The sequence below is a fragment of the Corvus hawaiiensis genome, chromosome 3 (genome assembly GCF_020740725.1).
Source record: "Corvus hawaiiensis isolate bCorHaw1 chromosome 3, bCorHaw1.pri.cur, whole genome shotgun sequence".
NCBI classification, from domain to species: Eukaryota; Metazoa; Chordata; class Aves; order Passeriformes; family Corvidae; genus Corvus; species Corvus hawaiiensis.
This window is the reverse complement of record NC_063215.1, coordinates 96,871,484-96,891,089: the sequence shown is the minus strand read 5'-3', so window position 1 is coordinate 96,891,089 and position 19,606 is coordinate 96,871,484. Positions and strand designations below refer to the sequence as shown.

The 19,606-nt window shown below is 41.7% G+C and overlaps 1 protein-coding gene across 6 annotated transcripts in view; it reads right to left on the bottom strand.

Moving 5' to 3' along the window:
- KCNK2 (potassium two pore domain channel subfamily K member 2) overlaps positions 1 to 19,606 on the bottom strand; it is a 128,740-nt gene that overhangs the window by 59,613 nt on the left and 49,521 nt on the right. For 4 of the 6 annotated variants that reach the window (XM_048298413.1, XM_048298414.1, XM_048298415.1 and 1 more), the window contains 2 exons: positions 15,586 to 15,896; positions 2,067 to 2,184 (listed from right to left, as the gene is read on the bottom strand). In XM_048298413.1, coding sequence (XP_048154370.1) covers positions 2,067 to 2,184; positions 15,586 to 15,896 — 429 coding nt within the window. Of the gene's footprint in view, positions 1 to 2,066; positions 2,185 to 15,585; positions 15,897 to 17,609; positions 18,060 to 18,248; positions 18,334 to 19,606 lie in introns of those variants that run through there. The other 2 variants (XM_048298418.1, XM_048298417.1) reach the window with 2 other exon arrangements.

Sequence of the window (19,606 nt, the reverse complement as noted above, 5' to 3'; positions counted from 1 at the left end):
CTTCTTAAGGTATACAGACTAAAGGACAAAATATTTACAAATTTTATTCATATTTATCAAACCTCGTTTGCAAATTATTTCTGTAAAGTTGTTCTATGAATTTATAAGGTCTTGTCTTTGTCCACAGAAGATATCTGTAGCATTTATCTGAAACCTGTGGCAAATCTCTGGAGATGCTCATAAGCCACATTTTCACTCTCTTGAGAAATTGAATTATTGTTACCATATGGCCCCTAACTGGAAGGAATGCCTTCACTTTCAAAAAGTTACTCATATACAATAAGGTACTGTTCTGAGCACAAAATCACTTGCTGGCACATAATAACACAAAGAATAAGGGAAAGCACACCCAGCTGTTCTGTTTGCCACCATTTTCCCAGGTAATTTGCTTTTCCAAGTGCTTTTCACCACAGCCCCACCTTCTGTCACACCACAAGCCCTGTGAACCATGGTTCACAGCATTAAGACAACGCCAACCACTACAGCTTTCATATAAGCTTCTTGTCCTTGGATCCTGAGAAAAGCTCAAAAGTGCAACTGACTGGGAGTTTCCCATCACAAAGGGTCCCTGATGAAAGAAACCCAGTCACTCCAAACCCAAAATATTTTATGGGAGACTTTCTTCATCCATTTTTTCTCATGTTGCTATCACAAAACCCGAAACAAATATTTACTGTTGCCTAGTGTGACCTGCTTCTGACAACTCTGGTTTGCAGAAATGACCTGAAATACTAATTTTCAAATGCATTTCCTATTGGGTTATCTTGCCTCTTGGGAACAGTGGATCACAGGCCTGGATGCCTTTGCAGATTCCCTGCTCTCTTCTACGCCGGACTCACACACGTTTTGATAGAATCAGGTCAATAGATTAAATCAGGAAACACTTTGATTTAGAAAAACCTTAGTTTTACTTGGAAAAAAGATAGTGAGATAAAATGTTCCACTGCTTTTAAATAATTTTTGAACTTTTAATTCCTTTTCATATGTTAACTTTTATCCTTATTGGGAAGGTAAACAACTATTATGCGCTTTCTACAGGACCATAGATGCTTACAACATAAATTTTAGTGTTGTCCAAAGAGGATAACGTAAGACTGATCACAAAACTATCCTTTCAAAGTTCTTGCTTTTTTTGGTTATAATCTTTAACTTTAATTAGATTTTTCAATACTTGGGGCTTTTTATCACTGTGAGGAGGTGCTACTGTAAAATCAGTAAGTTTGCTACAAATCAAGGAGGTAAGAGTTTCAGTGGTTGTTTTCACTAAATCTGTGTTTCAGTTACTCTAGACATGGAAAAACATTCTACAGGCATAATATTTATACATACACATACAGACGTATATATTCAAACACAAAAATTACGCTACTTATGCACTTCTATATAATGAAAGAAAAAAGGTACAGACAACCCTTGAAAAGAACATCCTCTTCCATCACAATAGTGGTAATTATTGCAACCATGCTACAATTCCTTATACATTACTCTCGTAATGCATTTCTCTTTTTTTTTTTCTCATGATTTCATCTTCAAATTTCCATCTATCTTGGTGAATGCCCCTTTGTGAGCCATGAGCTACATTACATTTTTTAACTGCATACCATTTGTACAGTATTGTAGTCAAAGGGAAGAAACTGAAATATCAAAAGCTGCTTCTTTTTACACCTGCTCAGAGGGACAGTGGCTCTTTCAGAATTTAGAGAAAATAACAATACCAAACAGGAGAGCACAGACTTTAAATTCCATACATCTCAGTCAAGGTTTACTGCACATGTGCTTTAAATCATGCCCTATTTAACACTTGTGACTGTACAGTTGACCAAATTCCCCCCAGAAAATGTTTCCACAACCTCTTCCAGTCACCTGACAGAAATATACAGAAACATTTTTTTTCTACAGAAAAATCACTCAGCAAGGGCTCCTTATTTCTGTCATGCAGCTGGAAAGTAACTCTCTACTTAAAACAGAAGATTTGGAAGATTTACCATTAACAAATATATGCAAACACTGGAAATCAAAAGAGTTTCAGCTCATTGACCATAAAAAGATAATAAGCTGTGTCCTACCTATGGTGGTAATAACAGTGCCAGCAAAGAAGAAGGAACTTCCCAAGTCCCAGTGACTGATCTGAGCAGATGTGTTTCCTAAAGGTATGATTCCTGCATTTATTGCTGCCACTACTTGCTGCAAGTTTAAAAAGATTTTTGTCAATATTCATGAAGCAATTTTATTCGTATACATCACACAGTAAATTGATTACATCACTTATTTGATCCAAGCATTAAACCAGAAAACGATTTGTGTTGATCTGCTTGAGCTTTATCACTCAGTCAGGCTACAATTTATTCTTCAGCAGCCACTCCAGGCAATTCAGAAGAGCTGTAAAGTCCAGATCATTAGGGAGAATGCAAAATCCACAATATCTGTTACATCACTATCTTAGTTAGAAGGCAAATACAGGTATTTTTACTGCTGCAAGTGTTTGGTGAAGAAAAACATGCATTAGACAAAATTTATGATAAGAGTTTCCCACAATGTTCCTGTGTTGTGTTAGGAAAGCAAATGGACTTCTTAAAAACAGTCATTTAAAAACACCAAGAGAAAATGCCCATGCACTCTTCTGTATCAGATTAATTCCAATTAAAGAAAACACTTTTGTATAACAGATAATTCAATAACTTAAAAAATTACACATACAATTATAAAACTTTCACTCTAGCAACAAAAAAATCAGTCAAATATCAAACATGTATGTCCATACAACTATGTACTTCAGAAATGTTCTCAAAAAATTCAGTTCTAGCAACTAAAATCAACAAGCTTGCCACTAGTGACATTTTCATAGTCTCAAGAAATAATAAAGGTTTCCTCTTACAGCAGTGTCACCTACTGTAAATTCTTATTACAAAATGTATTCCTGTTTTGTTATATCACGATTGCAGATATATACTGGTATTTGAGTTAAACAATACACACCAGGAAAAAGTATTTTTAGACTTGCAATAAATATTTCAAAGAATATAAGTCTGCATTTCATTCTGGAACTTTAAAACTTTAAAACATGATTTATTTCTAATCATGATCCTTATAAAAATTACTGGTGTCTAACAAAAGAACAACAGAGGAAGCAATACCACAAAATGAAAATGAGCGTTTTAACTAACTAATAGTTCCTGTCTGGCAAGACGTCCAACAATCATTAGGTACATAAATATATTCAGTGATAGGACAGACCAGAACCATCTTCCATTTGAGCAGTCTGTTGCAGAGGAACAGTGTTGTACAGTAGCAATAATTTTTTTTAGTCCCAAAATACGTTGATAATTTGCAAATTAGAACATTTGTGTTACTAAACAATTCCCGCACTGTTGTTCTGGACAGAAATTATGAAGTAATGAATGCTGGATTAACTAGGACATCTATTTTTTTATTGTGGGACTTAAATCCAACATTAAATCCAACATTAAATCCAACTTAAATCCAACATTTCCAGTTGGCCATTTTCAAAGCTCAGATGCACAAAGTAACCATTTTGAAGTCCACTGCTGCCCCTCTGCAGCCACAGGGATCTTGCTGCCAAACCTAAACAATTTCCACCATCCAGGGTTGTCAACAGAAAGCCAGCTGAGGTATTTTTACACAGACTTTTAACAGCTTTCACTTTAACTTTTTTTTGGGCTTTTTTTTTTTTTAATAACAGGCACACATCGAAGAAGTGTAATTCTCAATCCTACTGAGAAAGGAAAAAGGATGGGAGAAGTGAGGGGGAAGAGAGAGTTTAATTTTCCTTTGTATTGGAAGGATAAATCTTCTTCTGCATTTGTACAAGATGTACAACTTGGCAGGAGCAAATACAGCAGCACTGGTACTGACAGGTGTTTCCATCTGTGTAAGAAGGGACACATCAGACTAAGGAGAGTGAAAACCCTCCATTGAATTGATTTTATAATTTACACAACACAGATATTCCTTTGATTTACAAAGCCCAGTGTGCTGCATTATACAGAGCATGCTGAGTACAGCCTGAGCACTGTCACATTTCAAGGGACTGAAAAGGGCCGTCACAAGTCCTGGTACCTGCACATGGGAACACGCCCTGCAGTGAGGACATCATATGATAGAGCATGGGATCAATGTAATTTTTTGGAACCATTCTTGTTCCATTACAGTTTCTTGCATTGGATGACGGCGCTACCCAGAGCAATGCACCTATTTAAGCAGTCTAGCAAGACCAAATTTTATACAAATCCAGATGCAAAATGTTTTCAGGGCTTTTATCATCACTGCACATTTTTGAAGCCGTACGTACCTCAAGGCCTTTTATACGAAAGGTGTTCCAATCTAAACTGCTCAAAGACCCACTACAGCTATGCATTTCCTGACTTCATCTACCATACCTATATTTTTCCAGGAAAAAAATAATACAACTTAACCCAAAACTGCCCAAAGCACAACAGATGGCTACAAAAGACAATTAGCTGCTATTATTATGTGTCTGATTTTATCCAACTGCTAATCAGGAAAATAATCAGGGCTGCTTTCAGAGATGCTTCCTTTTCGTACAGCCTCCTAAGTTCTGACTATGCACACTTTTAGGGACTTTCTGAGTAGGAGGCTGCATCTGCATCATGGTGTTCAGATTGGCTTGGGTGAATTGCTTTACCATTAATTTCTCTAACTTCTTTTGGAGCTCACTTGTATTTTAGGAGCCAAGTCATTCTGTGGCAGTGAGATCTGCAAATTACTTGTGGATCATTTAAAAAGCATTTCCCTTCTGAGAGTTTGTATGTACTTCAAAGTAATTTTGTAAGTTCTTATGTTATGAGGAACACTTGAATAGCAATTTCTAATTTGTCTCCTTCAAGAAATTAATGATCTTACAGACCCCTCAGCTTTCTCTTTCTTTCCAAATTAAAGATGTTTTCTTATTAAACAAAATATTCACCTTTTTAAACAAATCTGTTGTATATCACATATAAGTTGGGGGTTTTTATTGCCAGTATTTCTCATTGACTTTCTTTGTATATTTACTGATTCACATTTGTAAATTTATGGATTGTTTTAAGCACAGTTTTAGTCATAAAGGGTTAGATGATGACCTCATCATCACTGGGCTGTTGTTTTCAAACACACAAATGTTATGCTTTCTCCTGGGCTGTGACCATATTGGGAGAAGCCAGACATAGATACTAATAAAGCTGCTGCATTTTATTCCTTCAGAGTCATCTGGAAGAGTCCTCCTGACTAACAAGGGTGACAGGTGGGTAAGGTTATTGCTTTACTGAGGTCTATACTACTGTCTCATAATGTCTTTGAATGTTGCTTGCAGATTTTTCAGGAAGGGTGACTGCATTTTCAGTTCTTTGGATCAGAGGATGACTTTTCTTCTTAGTGTGGTCAGTTTTAGCCTTCTTTAGCTAAGAAGATCCTCATCCAAGACTATTCCCAAGAAAAATTTTAGAAGAAAATAATTTATTGCATATCTCCTAATACTTGTACATTTCAGGGCACTAATTTCAGGGTAATTTCCTGCCCTATGTCCACCATACAAACCTACCTGGAGGATTGGATATTAACACTTCACTAGCCCGGAATAAAAACCAAGGCTCCACTAACTTCACTGAGGGCCAGCATGTCAGCCTTAGCCCTCAAGTAGCAGGCTTATTGCTCACTGTCACAGCTGTCACATTCAGTTCTCTGACACCTTAATTCTTGGTCGTCAGCCTCTTTTTTTGACCGACGCCTTACTAATACAGCAAACTTCATTTGTCATGAGTTTGACTGACTTCCTTCCTTCCTTCCTTCCTTCCTTCCTTCCTTCCTTCCTTCCTTCCTTCCTTCCTTCCTTCCTTCCTTCCTTCCTTCCTTCCTTCCTTCCTCCCTCCCTCCCTCCCTCCCTCAATTCTTTCTGTCACTTGAGATCTTTGGCTTATCCTGACTGACACATTAGTGACAGTAACTCTGTGCATTTTGAATCTAAAGGCAGAATTATGAAAATTCTATATAATCTGCACAGTCATCATACCGTGCAGCGCTTAAACACTTTGTGTGGTCTTAACATGGGAACTTCTTGACTTATCAAAATTATTTTCCAGTATTAAAGTTAACTGACCTACTCAGTGGCAATTTTTCTAGGTTTTTATTCCATATACAAAATGAATTGGTTTAAAAATCAGTTTGCTTCAACAGTACAGAACCAGTCAACATTAGAACAGGGATGTGGACAGATTAAATTCTTAAATTATGCAGATTATTTTGCTTGCATTACCTTCTTCCAGAGCTTTGCCTAGTACTTGTTTCATATGAGGTGACTGAGGACTGAGCAGAGGGTGGGTCACCCAGAACATGGCACCCAATTAAGGCTTCTCTGCACAATGATTTTTAAAATAATAGAATATGGTTATACTTGTAGTAATATGTTTTTCTTCTTTAACGATCTTCATAATGGTGAAAAAAAATCAGGCCCTTTTTTTTTGATAGTGAAGAGAATTGAGACAAAATTTTGAAAGATTTAAAAATTTTAGAAAATTCCTATTTTTTGAATTAGGTGAATTCTTAGACTGCCTCTGTACTGTATCTCAGGATAGACGTGAAGCGTGTCTGAGATCAAGTCCTCACTTGCACTACACCCACACATCCCAGCTACTTGGCTTTGCAGCCACATTCGGGAACAAGCTTTAGCAGAGTATCAGAGAAAAGAGGCAGAGACGATTGAGCTCAGAGTGGAGAGGTCAGGCATGACCAGAGCTCCAAAAGCACACAAGCATTGCTTTCACAACATACTTTTTTTGCTTGAAATCAGAACACTGGGGAAAGGAGAGTGACAACACAAATCACATTTTGATTCAATGTCAGTTTTACATTTCCTATATAATTTAGAAAAGCTTCCTGGTCAATAAATTGTGCAGTTTTGTGTTATTCCTGTGTTCATGCAGGCATCTCTCTGTAGAGGCCATGCTGAACTTTTCTTTGCAGATTAGGACATAGAATACTGTGACTTTTCTTCTGTCAAAATGAGAGAGAAAACAGTCTTTCAAACAGCACCGTCATTTTCTGAGGACAGAAGACAATTCTAGGTCAGGGATTTTATCCTTGCAAGGAGTCTATGGCATTGACTGACAAAAGCCAGCCTGCTGGCCAGAGAGCTGCATCCACTAAGTGGGTCTGCAGAGACTCAGGAAAATAAGGAGAGGTTATAAAGTGTGAAGGCTGGCCTCTGGTAGTCAACTGTTGTCTCACATGGAAATCAGGCAGAAATAAGTATGTGTCAAACCAGTCACTCCAATGCTCATCTCCTTGTTCCACACCAGGCTCTGAATACATGTTTTTGTACCATCTTCCAGTCACTTCATTCTCTGAAATGATGTAACACAACAGTTCATTACTCTCAGCTCTTCTACCGGAAGATTAAAATAGAAGCACCTCAAATTATGCTTCTGATAAAATCCAGTGCGTGCTTTCTTTCGCTACCCAGCTTGCCAGGAGTTAGCTTGTACTTCCTGGCAGTCACTTGAAAAGTGATGTCAAAAAGTCAGATGTGTCTCAAAGTTTCTGAAAACTATTTTTCAGCCTGGATTTCTTCCTTAACTGCCATAGTTCTGCTGCCATTTGACAAGGGCACTCTCCCTTTACATGTATAAAGATACATCTCATATGGCCCAGCTACTGCTCAAGTCCGGTGTTTTTATTTCAGCTTTGGTTTACAAGGAATGGAAATCATAGTTCTCAGTTCAAAGGCACACCAGGATGCTTTTAACACTTAGCAAACAACTCTCCAGCCTCAAAACACACGGTTTTGGGCCTTGATGTTGAAAGAGATTGCAATAATATTTGTATTATAGTTCTGTGATTCCTTGTTTTTTCTTTTTGGTTTTTATAACGTATGAGCATACTCTACACTGGAGACTAGTACCCCACATGCTGAAGAACTGAAGTACTCTTTTCACTCTCTTTCACAACTACTCAAACTAAAAACATGCAGAAACGTAACAAAAAAACATTTCTATTTCTAAATATGTATTACAAACCCCATGGGTTTCTAAGTATATAAGTTCTCTGTGTGTACATACACATATATATGCATGTATATACACATACACGTTCAGGGAAGAAGGTTTTTCTTTGCTTCTTGAGATTACAGACTGAAAGAATTATGCAAACAGCTGTTCAGCAGAACTGACTTACTAATGAGTCATATCTGCCACCCTTTCTAAGACAAAAGCTGGCATTCAGATGCAATCAGGCTAAGCTAAGTTCTAGGTCCTATAAAACTCTTCATCTGAAGGAAATGCAATCTTTACGGGTCTCAACACCAGAAGCAGCAAAAAAAGTTTGAGACCAATCTGCTTGAACAAAGAAGTGACAAGGGCAATTAAAATTTATTTGTTATTCTCCCCCCAAATAATGCTCATGAAGGATAAAAACCACTTTACAAAAATCCTTTTGGTTTAATTAATATGTAGAAAATGGCTACAGAAAACAGAGCTGTCCTGTCCCTGGAGGAAATGCTCCCAGACAAGAGAAAGTTTGGCAAAAAAAAAATCCCTTCTTCCAGGAGCTGAGTACAGAATCAGAAGAGGGAGAACAGCAGGAACCTGAGCAAGTAGTACACAGAACCCAGGGGCTTCTGCAACCCATCCAGACCCAACCACAGCAAGTGGGTGTCTGTGGGGAGGAAAGGTCTGGGTAACGGTGTGATCAAAGGTCTTTCACAGAGATCTTTCATTTAATAAATATTTCTCTGATCTGGGGATTCAGGTAGAATTGGGGGGGGTGAGGAAGGAGACAACTGCATTCAAACATTTATTTCTGAGCAGAGTGAAACAGAAAGGAGACACAGACACAGCAAGAGGAAAAGAGACACATGATGCTGCTGTACGAGTTAGGACTGCCAGGACACCTAGAGTTAAGAGTACATAAGCCAAGTGCCCTGATGGGCAGACACCATACTAAGGACGGACACATGCACAGGCCAACAACTCAAACTACAGTTCCTGTGCCTCATGTTTTAACTGCTTTGAAAGTCCTTCATTTCTTTTTTCATTGCCTTGAAAACACCACCAACAGGCAGCTCTGCTGCTCGTATCTGCAGTTTGTCATAAGCTTCATAATTGAAATGCAGATGGCACATTAAAAAACTGATGCAATGGTATTTTGGATCCTCAGATAAATAAATAAAATATACTGCAGCCTCAATTTCTTCTATGCTGGCCTATCAATCTTTTCAAGGCTTCAAGTTTTACAAAGCATAAGTGATGCTTCCAGGCTAGGATCCTGACATGTGATGGTTCCTGTTTTCTTTTGAGAGTCTGGAAGGAATGCAAAAGGAGAGACTAAGAATATTTAGGGTTTAAACTTGTACATTCAAACTACCTCAGAAAGTTCCTGCTTAGAGGACCCGTAAGCTACAGCTCACAGGACTGAAAATGTCTACAAAAGTTGTGATTCAAAGAATTAATAAAATTTTATTTGAGCTTAATTGGTTTAGTTAATAAATTTTAATCTTGTCTAAATAAATTTGGGGTTTGTCTGAAAACAAGGACTTTGCATCTGTGTTTTCCCATCTACTTTATTTTAACAATTTTCTACATAATTTAGGCTTCAAGGAGCTTATCTCATTGAAATCAAACAATATATTCCTGAAAAATTATTTTTTTCCACGATAATTTTCTTGGGGCTACAATGCAAGATGTGAAGAAGCCTGTGAAAGAGACAAAATCAGCTGCTGGTAGAGGTGCAACTTAATGTAGCTACCTACCTTCAACTATAAAAATGAAGCTGCAGCAAATACATACTTTAAAGTAAAATATTTTTACAAGAAATTAGTCACATAAGCCATGATGACTTCCTGGTGATGCCGGTTTGAAGAAAGAAACACTGCGCCCATGTCATTCATAATTATATCAGGCTTCCCTCAAGAGAGAGATAAAGAAGAAAAAAAAAGCATTTGTCCTCAAGGGAGATTAAAAAAAAAAAAAAAATCCCCATTTTGGTCTCATTCATGATCTGAGAACTGAATGGAAAAAAAAGGGGAAATGCAGCTGACACAAATGTGAGATGAAAACAGGAATGGCACATAACTGTGGACCCCTGCACGGAGAGCTGTTCTCCCCACGTTAGCCACAAGCCCACACAGAACTCAAGAAGACCAACTTTTGGGATCCAAGTGAATTCAGCTAATCCTGGTGGCTCATTAATTATTTCTGTTTATTTTAAATGCAAGCACGTTTTTGTGGGCATTCAGTTTTCAGAAGAAGCCACGTATGCTGAAAGGGGCTGGATTTAAAACCCTACAGGAGTATTACTGCTGAGACAGCTTGGTGCAGCACCCTGAAAACTTGTTCAGATTTCAAAATGAAGGCTATATAAGACAGGAATTACCACACACAGCACTTGGAACACATTAAAAGATTGTGCTGTTTAGTACAATAGTATTTTTTTCACTTGTTAGCATTTCAGAATAAATATATTTGAAGGATCTTTCTGCTAAAGAAGAAAGCATTATTATTATTATTATTATTAACTTATGTTCCATTGTATCTTTACTTGAAAACTCTTTATTAATTTTCAGAATTAACTCACTAAGATAACTATAATAATTCACACCAGCTAGCTGGGATATTCTAGATATTTAAGATAATATAACTGAAATTTTTCTTATTTTCCATTTTTGAATGCGAAGCAATGCATTAAAAAACTAGCTTGGGTACTAAAAGGAATTTTTTTTTTCCATTTTGGTTTTAAAAGGTTAACATAGACAAATAACCGCTGAGCAATATATAATTAGGTGGTATTTACACAAAAAGCTCTTCTCTTTTTTTTTTTTAAATCAGTTTTTTCTTTGGCAGGGAGACAAACCATTGCTTCTCATTGCCAATACATCCCATAACACAAAATATTGGCCGCATTCTTGTGTCCTAGGAACAACATGAGTTCTGGGCAAGGAGAAAGCTAATTCACTGGTTTTTCACACACCTTATTTCCTCCACAGGATATTCAAGATCCTATAGAGGGAATGAGGTGTATGAAACAACAGTAATGACAATTTTATGATGTTGCTGAATATCATATTCAGTCAGGCTCACCTGCTCCCAGACACAACCCCAGGAGATGTCAGGAAGGAAGACACAAGCGTCTCGTGGCTGCACAGCACTGCATGAGGACATGAGTGCCACCTGAACATCAGCAGTGTAACCTAGGGTCTCTTTACATTCGTTACCATGCACAGGTCTATAAATATAGCAGGAATTTTGTCTAGGTTCCTGGCAATACATTTTGTTCATCTGAGTTTGAAAGATGTCTCTAACATTTTAAATGTTTAGTGGTAAGCTTGCTGTAGGAAGTAGTCAACAAACTAAAAGAAAATTAGAAGTAGATTGAAATAATTAGATACAAGAGCTCCAGTTAGAGAATTATTTCATTCTTTAATGCTCATTGTTATTTGTGCATGTAGCTGGATTACTCCCAGGTTTCTATCGGCTTCTACCAACAAAAAGCTCAGTGGAGAGGGAAAAATTGTTGGACAGAAGACATAAAAAATCCTTAGTGTAAAAGAAGACGAGGTTTATATGTTTTGTCACATATACATTAAATCTACACAGTCTGAACTATGTTTACTCTTTTATTCTGTCACCTGACAGTTACTTTGCGTTGCATGGCAGGGCCAAGTTGAGAGCAGGCACAGACAGAGAAACCAAAACATCATTCGTGATGAATTGCAGTGTGTTCTTCTTCCAAAAGAAGAAACAGTAGGAAAGAATCTGGCCACGTTTCTTTCTGCAGCTTTATAATGTATTAGATATCACACATAACCTTTACCAAACCAAGGCTTTCTCATCTGTTAATAAGTGAGATCCTTGCAAGACCTTCCAACTGAAACTTTTAAAAAGTGAAGTTTAGCATCAGACCATACACAGCTTGCTACTCTGTTGTATTCTCATTACTCACCCAGGTAGTGTTTGTACTTTCACAAGCCTCCCTCCTGGGATATTTCTCTAGTTGTAAATTTAGATATACCACCACTGAGTGCTGTGCACTGCCCACCTCAGCACCACTGGGGACAGCATCCAGTGATGCACTTAACGCTGTTGGTAATGCTGGCTTCAGGCTACAGCAAAAGGAGCTGAAATTGCCTGGAAAAACTGGTCTCTTGGGTGCATAAATATGCTCTGCATGACTTCTGCACATTTTTAATATGCTACTAAATAGAAGTGCTCACAAAAAGCAGAGGAATTATGTACCTGGATATACCTCCCAGGGTCCTGCCTTGCTGTGGTTCATTGCAGGTATATTCTGCTACAGTGAGGCAACAAGCAACTGAAGTGCTTTAGATTGAAAGAGATTTGCAACACTGGACCAGCAAAGTCAGAGACAGAGGAGGTCATGAAGACCATGTCCTTTTTTTGTCAGCATGGGAACAACACTGCTAGACTAGGCTGAAAAGTTATGAGGAAAACACAGGTCCTTTTTCTGAGGCAGCTGAATCTACCTCAGTGCCATCATCAGAGCACTCTATTTCATTAACTTTGCACATTTTCTAGGCTGCATAGCAGCTCTCTGTTGCCCCATATTTTTCATCTATATAAAATATATGATGTCTATAAAAGCATAATTCTCACCTAGTACACTCAGAGGAGCCACACAATCAGTGTGACAATACAAAGTTTCAGGAACTCAAAACCCAGGGAATAAACCTGAAAAGTTGGCAACAGTATATGTTGTTGTTTTGGAGACTGGTGAGAAGGATGGAGAAGACAGGAATGGAAAAATCCCTATCCTGTGTGTATTTATTGAAACACACAACACTGTTTTAGACATCTTTGTGACAAAAGGAAGATTTCAGCCAAGGTGCTGGAAACTCCATGACTCCTGGGTGCTGGCAAACTGGACTGTCTTTCCACTTGTACTTTTTTATAGCTGAATTTGTGCTCTCCAAGTAGTCTCTCTAACGTGCTCACCTGAAAAACCTACCATATATTGTACTGCCAGTGGACAGTCTTGGGACAGTCAAGCCTGCTTCAGAATAAGGATTAAATTGCAGAGCAGAAGTTTGTGAAGATTGAAAAAGCCTGGCATGACAAGCACCTTGAGCAATGACTAGCAGGAAAGAGCCAAAACAGTTTCTGGATTCCCAGAATACTAAGTTCAAAAAGAAAAGTTGTAATGAATTTCATTATAGTTTGACTCAAGGTAAATACTTGATTAAAGAACACATTGGAGTCCGTAAGCTCTGTAATTTTCTTCACACAAGACTAATCATTCCAACTCCCTTCTACTTTAGTACATATTAATTTTCAGTTTTATAGCTTTCAGTGAATTTTTAAATAACATTTACTTTTTCCTTACACACACTATTTATTTTTATTCATACAGACATCCAATGAAAACTGAAGAAACACTGCATTATATTGTAATAGCAGTCAGACAAAATCCCAGAGAGACAAAATGTATTTCACTAATTTAGTTTCTGTGACAAAGTAGCAACTAGGGAACAGATATGACCCCACATGTAAGATAGCAGCCTAGACCTGGAAACGTGAATTTGAGACTCTCTTTTAGCTTTGCTGTCCTGTTCTACTTTGGGCAAGCAGAATTTCCCAACCCTTAGGCAACATGATATCATTCACTAACACTTACTCTGCGTAAAGCAAGGCACCCAAATGGGCTCCCTGTGCCCCAGCTCTTCTCCTATAAAAGGAGTGTAACAGCACATTCCTACCTCCATCTCATGGTTCTCTTTACAGACAATGAGAAGGGAACATGGGCAAATTAAGTTTTCCATTTAACCCAACAGCAAGCAGAGCAAACTCTTCCCACAATTCTCTCTCATCTGCGTGCTGTGGGAGGCTGTGTCACCTCCCCGTGGTTCACACGCCTGTGTTTTTCTGGTCGTGGCAAGATCATTAGTGGAGATGGAAGCTAATGCTGGTATGGTTATCTGTGCTCTGATGATTGTACTGAAACTTATTTATTTTACATTGAACATCAAATGGGCGTTGAATGCTGATGAAGTGGTTTTTTATTATCAATCTGTGCTTCTGGGCAGAGAATCATAAATGCTAGAATATCTAAGTACTCCAGAGCAAACTTCAACAGTTTTTGCCTTAAGGTCCATCTCACAGATGATGTAAGATAACACGGCTTCAAAATTTCTTTTTTTATCTTCACAAGTACAGTATCTGACCTAAAAATTTCATAGGAGGATATTTATAGTAGCTACAAGAGTTATTTTTCATCAGAATGTGCTTGTATATTTCTCTGAAAGGTTATCTCACGTTCTGCTGGTCAAACCACTGGAGCACAGTTATTACACAGCATCTAAATCACTATCAGCAGCATCTCCTCAGGCATGCCTGGTCGAGACTTATGGAGACAGGAACTGTCTGACAGGCATTTAAAGGGTAGCAGTTTTGGAACACATTTTAGCAATGAAGCAGGGGAGAAGTCACAAAATACAAGACATTTTCCCAGCTTACCTTTAAAACTCATAAGTAGTGTACCATAAAAATAACTCAGCACATCAGAACTCTATATTTAAAACTGAAAAAAAACATGTCCATGTTGATGCTCAAGGCAGATCAGTGTAGAGAGGTAAATTCAACTTCTAAACTCCCAGCCATATCTGCTGGCAAAAAACACCTCCAGAAATCTTTGCTGCCCACGCATCTGGCATGATCCAGAGTTCCTGCTCGCCATGGTCTGGATGTCCAACACCCTCTCCTCCTCTCCCTGTCCCATCTTGGGCTCTGTAGACCCAGACAGCCCCATGGCTACTGTTAAGGAAGGAGTCAATCCTTGCCAACTCTTGACTGTTCACTCCAGCCTCCCGTTTCATTGTCCCAGGCCCAGAACTGATGTTATTTGGCAGCCCTCTGCTATTCCCTCCGGTGCAACTGGATATTCATAAGATGGGATTTAAGTTGGAAGGGGATTTATAAGGCTCCCGATCTAGTTCTGTGCTACTGCAAATAAATATTTCCTGTGGTTCTGAGGCAGGTGACCTGCAAGGGTAAAGTCATGTTAGTAGGAACACACCAATGTGCATCATTTGTGGATGTACCTTTAAGAAGCAGAGAAAATTGAGATTTAATATCAAAGTAGGAAGTCCATGGTACTTTCCTGTACTTAAAACAAAATCAATATAAAGAAACATACAGCTGGAAGGAAAGCTAGCTTGATAAAATCACAGTAAATTAGGAGTCCTTTAAGGCAATGGATGGTGTAGCTTCTTCCTCAGAATTAGGCACTTCAAATATTGACAGAACTTGTAAGGCACAATCAATATACCAATTCCTTTGTGAACTATTAATTATATATATTGCTGATGAATAATCATTTAATTAGCATAATGGGAGGCTTCAGTGAAAAGGCCATCTACCAAGCATACCAGACCTAAAAATAGCAATAGCTTTCCAACCATGAGGCTTTGCATGAAAATGCAAATGTTCAACTTCTGGTCTTAACACGTTACATCGCTCAGCCAATACAGAGCTTTGCTTATAAAGGTTTTGCCCCTTATCACTGCAACACTGCCATATAGAATTTGTTCCTCTAAGGCAAGGTGATGAGGGGTTTGGTATGGATTACCTGAATCAGTTCATCAAGCTCTGTTGCATTCACACAGGAATGCTGAGATACAAACGTCTGCTTCTGAATCACAATGGTGGTTCTCTGGGAGGTCTCGTGAGGCTGCTCCAGGGCTTTAAATACTGTTGCTCCAATTATTAAATACACGACTACCACCAGAAAAATTGTTGAGACTGTCTTCCATTTCATAACATTAATGGCTGAATCGCTTTCCTCCCGTGAAGCAAGCACGGTAGGCTTGGTAGAAAATGATAATCTTGGTTTGGAGTTCTGAGTGGCCGATTTGGGATCCAGCAAGTCAGGTGCCGCCACTGGCAAAAACAGAAAAAGAAAGTTAATGTTTACAGTGCCACTCAGATTTCGTTAACTAAACTTCTTGCCAAGAGATTACATGAATTCTGTTGCTTCCAAATGGAATTCTTAAACTCTTGAATCTTTCTCTTAATGCCATGATAGCTTACAACAGATCTGTTGCTCTGAATAATATCCATTTTACATGCATATGCACATTTGCAACATTTTCTGTCTGTCCCCTTATGATATTCAATCATTTCCAAAAGCAGATTTCCACTACACCCTTGCATTTCATTACATTACTCCAAGGTAGTATTTTGCTGCAGAGGTTCTTTACGTCTGCTGTTCTCTCAAGCACTGCTAAGCAGCTTTCCAGCTGTGTTCTACCTCAGCGTTACAGAAGTATGAAGAAAATACAAAACCTCCCCTGTCTCACCTATTTTGTCCTATGTTCCAACAAATGCTGCCAGAGAACAGTTGTATGATCACTTCCAAACTCCCCAGACACAGCCATAAAAATAAGACATTGCTCATCATACCGGTCTTAACGGGCTAATTGTGTATTGATTACACCTTTCAGAAAACTCTGCTACAACACATGTGTGCTTACTGGAAGCGCCGTGCATTTGTTAGAGCAGGTATTTCTATTTACAGCTACAGAAACCCCTTGGGTTAGGAAAAGAGCAGCGGAGTGTGTTAATCAAGTACTTGGATAACTCATGTGACTACCAGTAACTACACTAAAAAAAAAATCCTCCACATCAAGTGCAGGTAAAGGTCTCCTGTGGGAAGATGGCCACGGCAGTGACCACACAAGTTATATTTAAATTGTTTTGAATAACCAGTATGTTTTAAATGGCCAAGACAGCTCTTCCAGCCGCTGGTGGGAAAGCTCAGATCTACATCTAGAGGAAAGTCTCCCACAGGACGGCGGAGATGGGATGCGTCCCTGCAGGGAAGGCGGTGGTACTTGACAGAGTCACCGCCTGGGAGCCCGCCGGGCTCCGGCACACACCGCGGCTCCGGGAGAAGGGGTCGGGAGGAGAGTGGCAGCCCCAGACCGGGCCGAGCGAGGACCCGGGGCACCCCTCACAGCCCGCGGGGTGGGCGCCAGGCACTCCACGCGCGTCGCGGTCACGCCTCCCACTGCTCCGGCCCCCTCCCCACGGGCACCCGGGGGTCGGGCACAGCCCCCCGTCCCGCACCTTGGCGGGGGGAGCCCCTTTCTCGCCGCCTCCTTCTCTCCCGTGGCGGCCCCCGAGCCCCTCCGAGCCGCCAGGGCCGGTGCCGGGGAGCGCCCCCCGGGCGGCCGGGGCCGCCGAGCCCTCCCGGAGCAGCGCCGACCGCCGCGGCCGCCGGCGGCGAACAAAGGAGCGGGCACCGGGCACCGCCGCTCCGCCGCTGGCCCCGCCGCCCCCTCCCCGCGGCCGGTGAGATGCGCCGGGGGCCGCCCGCCGCCCCCGCGGGGTGCAGCCCCGGTAGCCCCCGGGAAGCTGCCGCCAGCTGGGATGCTCCGCCGCGGGGAGCGGCGCGGGGGCGAGGAGCCGGCGGCGGAGCCGGGGCGCGGCGCGAGCGGGGCCGGGAAGGGAAGGGAAAGGAGCCAGGCAAGGTACAAAGGAGCCCCGGGCCGCCGCGGGGAGCATCCCGGGGTCCGGTGCGGGGGAAGCAGGGGCGCATGCAGCATCCGCAGGGCTGGGAGCGGGGAGGCACGCCATTGTGCTCGTACTCACTTCTTATTTACCGACCCGGTGCCCTCTCCTCGCTCCACGGGCAGGCATTTTTTCAATGCTTGGGTAGATACAGTTAGAGCAAATTTTAAAAAAAAATTAAAAATTTAAAAAAAAAAAAAAAGGAAAAGAAAAGAAAGGCGGGAGCAGACCGAGAGGAAGAGGCTGATGGATGAGTCTGGAGGAGAGGGAGCGGCAGGGGCGGGCGGGCTGGCAACGCGGATCCCGCCGTCTCCCCCCGGCCCCGGGTAGTGCGAGGTGCCTCACGTCGCGCATCGCGCATCGCACATCGCGGCGCTCTCGTGTGTGTGAGTGCGTGCGAGCGTGTCCGTGTGTGTGTGAGTGCCTGTGTGTGCGTGTCCGTGTCCGTGCGCGCTCCGGTGCGCGGGGCGTGCGGAGCAGCCCGAGCCCGGCGGTGCCTTTTGTGGGGCGGCGAGCAGCCGCACCGCTGCTCGCCCCCCCCGCCCCTCCGCGCCCCCTTCCGCGCCCCCCGCCGGTGGGGGTGGGCAGCCGCTCCGCGCCGCTCCCGGCCCGCCGAGGGTGCGCGCCCCTCCGCGCAGGCTGCCCAGCTGGGCGGCCGGCAGAAGCTGCACAGGGGCCGGGGAAAGATGAAAGGGGAGCCGGGGGGAGGCAGAGAGGTACCTGCGGAGACCAAGGTCTCGCCTGGAAATAAGCGAGGAGGGAGAGAGGGAGGAGAAGGCACTGGCCAACCCCGCCGGCGAGGCTGGACCTGCCGGCGGTCCCCGCTCCCGCTCCACAGCCGGCCGCCTCCCCAGAGCCTCCCCGTGAACTTTTGAACTGTCCGAAATGCCACCGAATTAGCAGGAGAGAGGGGACAAGCGGGGACACCTCGGCCCTCGCCGGGGAGCCTCGCGGGGCTGAAGGGCCAGGCGGTTCCGTCCTTCCCGGCTCGGCCTGATTTTAACCCGGTGCTTGGCAGCCTGGTGTGCTGCTTCAAGGAGTTAACTAGGTGGGATCTAGGAGTCAGGGATGGTAGCTGCTCTCCTATCGCACGCACCGCCTGCGCACCGCCTTCTTCCATTTCAGTCTGATAGATACATCAGAAATGCTGCTTCAACTGTGCTTTCTGCCACTAAAAAGCCTGAAATTATTCTTGCTGTCTTTGCCGCAGGCTAACTCCCCTTTTTCCTGGTCATCTGTCACCTGTGACACTATTCATGGGTCAGCTGTTTACACTGAGGTCTACACTCGCCTAGAAGACAAATCCTAGAAGAGAATTTACCAAGAGAAACCAAAAACTGCTCCCTCAACCACTCTAACAAGTCTAAAAAATTACTCACCATAACAAATGGGTATAAGTCTCAAATATTTAAAGCCAGAGGCTGTATCCATAAAATGGCCAAAGACAGTCATACATCGGGTGTTTAATGGGCTATAATCCCACTTAAATCAGCAGCACCATCAGCAAACACTTTAGAAGTCACTTATTTTAACGCTTCTCCATATCAGTGTGACATAATACAAATGAGTGTAATATCGAGTTACTTAGGACTCCAATTTCAGCAACATCAATCATACCACTCTCCCCCAGTGCATCCACAAGTCTCCACAAGATGCAGCACAGGGCAGGAAGCTGCCTCTGCTATTTCAGAGCGAGCTGTAGCTCATTGCTGCCCATCCCTGGGAACCAGCAGAGCCCCTGTCAAGTAATGGCAGCCACTGGGCCCAGTCCAAAAACCCCTTGCAAGCAGATCTTCAGTCACAGGGTTGGCTTCATTAACACAGTCCCAGTCATCAAACACAAGAGAAACTGCTTCTGACTACTGATACTCCCTCGCTCAAGGAATTCTCGAAGATAAAAGATTTTCACACCTGAATCTTTTTGACACAAAATAACCCCTCCCAAAACATCATCTTTCGCCCTTTCTCTCCAGCAGGTTTCTTAATCATTAGCCTATGTAAGCACTTCCTGTTCCTATCTTGTGGAAAAGAATCAGTTCACAGGATTTCTTTGAACATCCTATGGGAAAACAGGTGTG